Source organism: Calidris pugnax, unplaced genomic scaffold (assembly GCF_001431845.1).
Source record: "Calidris pugnax isolate Ruff unplaced genomic scaffold, ASM143184v1 scaffold146, whole genome shotgun sequence".
Lineage (NCBI taxonomy): Eukaryota > Metazoa > Chordata > Aves > Charadriiformes > Scolopacidae > Calidris > Calidris pugnax.
The window spans coordinates 179,005-184,414 of record NW_015090869.1 but is presented as its reverse complement, the minus strand read 5'-3'; the positions used below and the strand labels follow the sequence as shown (position 1 = coordinate 184,414).

Here is a 5,410-nt window from a genome sequence, read left to right as displayed (position 1 = left end):
TAGGAGAGCAGATTCAGTCTGTTCAGGGACTTGCTTGGAAGAATCCACTGAGAGACCATTCTGAAGAGAAGAGACGTCCAGGAGACTTTCAGTTTTCAAGGTCCACTTCTTCCAAGCTCCATAGCAATCTATCCCCATGTGCAGGAAAGCAAACAAAGGTGGCAGGAGGTGCACAACTGAACAAACTTCCTTACTGAAGTTAAACCCAGAAAGGAAGAATACAAGAAATGGAAGCAGGGTCAGGTATCCTGGGGGTAACATAGGGACAGTGTCTGATGATGCAGGATTTGGGTTAGGATAACAAAAATTATTCTGGAGCTGAATCTGGAGAGGCACAACAAGGGCAACAAGAAGGGCTTCTGCAGGTGTATCAGCAATAATAGGAAGACCAGGGAAACTGCAGGACCGCTCCTCAGGGGGTCAGGGGACCTAGTTATAAAGGACATGGAAAAGGTTAGGTACTTAATGCCTTCATCTCCTTGATCTTTATTGATAAGATTTGTCTTCAGGAATCCCAGTATCCTGAGACCCATGCAAAGTTTGGGGCAAGGAAGACTTAATCTCAGTGGAGGAAGATCAGCTTAGGGAAAATTTAAACAAACTAGACTTGCAGAATTCCATGGGATCTGATGGCATGTACCCATAAGTGATGAAGGAGATGGGCAGTGTCATTGCAAGGTGACTCTTCATTGTCCTTGAAAGGTCATTGTGATCTGAGTAGGTTCCTAAGAACAAGAAGAAAGCGAATGTCACTCTTGCCTTCAAAAAGGGCAAGAATGAAGAACTGGGTAACTACAGGCCAGTGAGACTTCCCCTGAGTCCCTGGGAAGGTGATTGGATAAACCCTTCTGGAAGCCATTTAAACCCATATGAAGGACAAGAAAGTGGTTGATAGTAGTCAGCATGGATGTATGAAAGGCGAATCATGCTTAACAAATCTGATTCATAACAAATTCCTGCTTAAACAACTTGATCTCTTTCTGTGACCATGTGACCTGTCTTCTTGATGCAGGGAGGGCTGTGGATGTTGTCTACATCAACTTTGGTAAGGCTTTTGACGCTGTCCCCCACAGCGTTCTCCTGGAGAAGCTGGCGATTCATGGCATAGACAAGTGTACTCTTCAGTGGATAAAAAACTGGCTGGATGGCCGTGCCCAGAGAGTTGTGATTAATGGGGTGAAATCTTGTTGGCGGCTTGTCACCAGTGGTGTCCCTCAGGGCTCAGTTTTGGGGCCAGTCTTGTTTAATATCTTTATTGATGATCTGGATAAGGGGATTGAGTGCACCCCCAGTAAGTTTGCAGATGAAACCAAACTAAGTGGGAGTGTTGATCTGCTTGAGGGTCGGAAGGCTCTACAGAGTTGGTCAGGTTGGATCAATGGGCCAAGGCCAATGGGTTGAGATTCAATAAGGCCAAGTGCTGGGTCCTGCATTTCAGTCACAGCAACCCCAGGCAATGCTACAGCTTGGAAAGGTGCCCAGCAGAAAAGGACCTGGGGATGCTGGTAAACAGCCGGCTTAACATGAGCCAGCAGTGTGCCCAGGTGGCCAAGAAGGCCACCAGCGTCCTGGCCTGTATCAGGAATAGCATGGCCAGCAGGAGTAGGGAAGTCATCGTGCCTCTGTACTCAGCACTGGTGAGGCCTCACCTTGAGTACTGTGTTCAGTTTTGGGCCCCTCACTACAGGAAGGACATTGAGCTGCTGGAGTGTGTCCAGAGGAGAGCCACCAAGCTGGTGAGGGGTCTAGAGAACAAGTCATATGAGGAGAGGCTGAGGGAACTGGCCATGTTTAGTTTGGAGAAGAGGAGGCTGAGGAGGGACCTCATTGCCCTCTACAACTACCTGAAAGGGGTTTGTAGAGAGGGGGGTGTTGACCTCTTCTCCCAAGGGAATAATGACAGGACCAGAGGAGATGGTCTGAAGTTGCGGCAGGGGAGGTTCAGATTAGATACTAGGAAGAATTACTTTACTGAGAGGGTGGTCAGGCACTGGAACAGCCTGCCCAGGGATGTGGTGGAGTCACCATCCCTGGAGGTATTTAAGAAATGTGTAGACATGGCACTTCAGGCATGCTGTAGTGGCCAAGATTGTTGGTTTGTGTCTGTTTGTGGGTTTTTTGTTTGTTTGTTTTTTGTCTGTTTGTTTGTTTTTGTTTGGAGGTTTGGTTTGTTTGTTGTGTTTTTTGGTTTTTTTGTGTGGTTGGACTCGACGATCTCAAAGGTCCCTTCCAACCATGAAGATTATGTGATTCTGTGATGGACTTCCACAGTGAAATTAATAGCTGAGTGAATTGGGGAGAACAGTGCATGTTTTCAACTTTAGAATGGCTTTTGACACTGTGCCTCATAATATCCTCATAGAAAAATTAATGGAGTGTGGGTTACATAAGTAAGTGGACAATGAAGTAGATTGAAAACTGGCTGAACTGCCAGGCTTAAAAAGGTTGGGATCAGTGGCACAAATTCCAGATGGAGGCTAATCACTAGTGGTGTGCCCAGGGGTCAATACTAGAGTGAGCACTTTTTAATACATTCATTAATGACCTGGATATTGGAAAAGAGTGCACTGTCATAAGGTTTGTTTATGATACAAAAATGTGAAAGGTGTTTGGAAAATTAGATGGTTGTGCTCAGAGGGACCTTGACAGGCTGGAGAAATAGGCAGATAGGTATCTTATGAAGTTCAACAAGGAGAAATGCAAAGTCCTGCGCTTGGTTGTGACCAGACTGACACCCACCTCACTACACCCTTGTGTCAGGGAGTTGTAGAGAGCAATAAGGTCTCTCCTCAGCCTCCTTTTCTCCAGACTAAACAACCCCAGTTGCCTTGGCCACTAAGAAAATTAAGCAATTGGAATATCTTCCATATCAGCAAAGACTAGAGAGCTAGGATTGTTTGACTTCAAGAAGGGCAGGCTCAGGGAGGAATTTTATCAGTATGTATAAATACCTGATCAGAGTAGTAAAGAAGGTGGAACCAGATGTTTCTAAGTGAGCCCAGCAACAGGTCAAGAGGCAATGCAAACAAATTGAAATACAGGACATTCCTTTTAAACTTAAGAAAAATCTTTTTTTACTCTGAGGACTGTTGAACACTGGAATGGGTTTCTGAGGGAGGTTGTAGGGCCTCCGTCTGTAGAGATGTTAAAAACCTGACTGGGCATGACCCATAGGAACCTGCTTTAGTTGATCTTCATTCAAGCAGGGATGTTGGACTAGGTGATCTCCAGATGTTGCTTCTAACCTCAGCCTTTCTGTGATTCTGAGAGTGATCAAACACTGGAATAAGACATGTAGCTAAGTGGTGGGGTTTACATCTTTGGAGGGATGCAAATTCACCCAAAAAAGTTCCTTATCTAATTGGGCTTGCTTTGAGTGAGAGGTTTACCTATATACCTCTTAGGGTACCACCAGTTCTATATTATTCTATGATTCTGTTCTAGATTCTATGATATAGGTGCAAGGACTTCTCAGAAATAGTCCTGCTAAATAGAGTCTCTTTAGTGGGAACAGAGAGAAAAAGTTATTGCCAGCTTGGGGACCTTAGATCTGGATAGTGTTCTGGATAGACTAGTTAAGGCTTATATGGGGCTAGGGAGCAAAGAAAGTGGGAACAGGTTCTGATACCCACAATTGTCCGCAATTTCATTTTGTCCTGTTGTTAGGTGCCCTGACCACTTGGTTTCTTCATGGAAGGTGGTGCACATTCCTCTGAACTCTCTCCTCTCTTTCTTCAGGATCGCACAAATCTCCCAACTGTTAGAAATGAACACTACTAAATTTATTATGACCTGTAGAAATCACTTTTACAGAGCAGAAAGGAAGTTAAATACATTTCTAGGCCAAAGTATCTCTCCAGTATATTGCTTTCCTAAGAGCAATTTTGAATTCCTGGTTCCTTAAGCAATAGATGACTGGGTTGATGAGGGGTGTCAGGACAGTGTATACCACAGAAACCAGTTTGTAGGAGCTGAAGGAGTCAATAGGCTGGGGTCTGGCATAGATAAACAGTGAGGCTGTATAGAACACCATGATCACTAAAAGGTGAGAGGCACAGGTAGAGAAAGCCTTGTGACGCCCCTGGGCTGAAGGGATGCCCATGACAGTAGAGATGATGCACACATAGGAGGCCATAATCACAATGAGGGGTACAAGAAGGATGAACAGGGCCAGTAAGAAATCCATAAGTTCAGCTAGTGACATGTTTGTGCAGGCTAGCTTCAGTAAGGGGGAGACATCACAGAAGAAGTGGTTGATGATATTGGGCCCACAGTAGGTCTGAAGTGAAATGAAGTAAACCTTCCCTGTGGAAATCAGGAAGCCACTCATCCAGGAGCCAATGGCCAGACGGGCACAAAGAGTGTGATCCATGATGATTGGGTAATGCAATGGGTTGCAGATGGCCACATAACGATCGTAGGCCATGACAGCCAAGAGAGTGCACTCACTGCAGGCCAATGCCAGGAAGAAGAATAGCTGAGCCATGCACCCTGTGAAGGAGATGCCTTGTCTCTTTGTCACCAAGCTTACAAGCACTTTGGGCACTGTGACAGAAACATACCAGATCTCCAGAAAGGAAAGATTTCCCAGGAAAACATACATTGGCTTGTGAAGCTGGAGATTTGTCCAGACAAGCACAAAAATCACTGCATTTTCTGTCACTATCAGCATATAAGCCACGAAGAACACAAAAAAGAGCAGAAGCTTGATTTCCTGTTTACCTGGAAAACCAACCAGAATGAATTCAACCACATGGGTCACGTTGTCTGAGGGCATGCTGAGAATCATACAGAAGCTGCAATAGACTTTGCAGGAGAAGCAGATGTAACAGCAGTTTGAATATCTACTCAAGCTAGCTCGTATACACAGACCATGACTTGAAAATCCATATTTGTAATTAGAGCTGTCTGGATTGAGGAAAAAAAAAAATACAGTATTAGTTACAACAAATCATTCATAATGGGAAAAAATCCAGCCAATGACAGTGACATATCAAATTCAAAAAGTACTATTAAGGCACAACAGGAATATTCCAAAGCAGACTGCGTATTTTTTTTGTAAATGCAATTAGGATCATGCTCACACAACTGTGAGTTATGTTTCTTATCCAGATCTCAAGCATTTCATGGTAATAACTCAGTAAGATCTGAAACATGCTAGATACCTGAAAGGGTGCAATGCTTAGGATGTTTTTTCCCATACTCTGTTGGTTTACATGAGTTTTTCACCCAAGCTCCGTATTTCTTCTCATCCAGAAATCAACCAGTTATAACAATATAATAATATAACAATATAATAATATAATATAATAACCAATTATAACAATATTCTGGACACCAATCTTTAGTGCCTCTGGACTATTAGGGACACAATTAATTAAGCCATCTCATGAAATCTTAAGATTAGTCA

General features: G+C 43.8%; 1 protein-coding gene across 1 annotated transcript; it reads right to left on the bottom strand.

Moving 5' to 3' along the window:
- Positions 1-3,838: 3,838 nt before the first annotated feature.
- Positions 3,839-4,789, bottom strand: LOC106890105 (olfactory receptor 6B1-like). The gene has a single exon (XM_014945688.1). It carries the CDS (start codon positions 4,787-4,789, stop codon positions 3,839-3,841), a length of 951 nt encoding a protein of 316 aa, XP_014801174.1.
- Positions 4,790-5,410: the final 621 nt, after the last annotated feature.

Excerpts from the sequence above, each read along its gene's own strand:
- LOC106890105 (XM_014945688.1), bottom strand. The coding sequence starts at position 4,789 with ATGATTCTCAGCATGCCCTCAGACAACGTGACCCATGTGGTTGAATTC.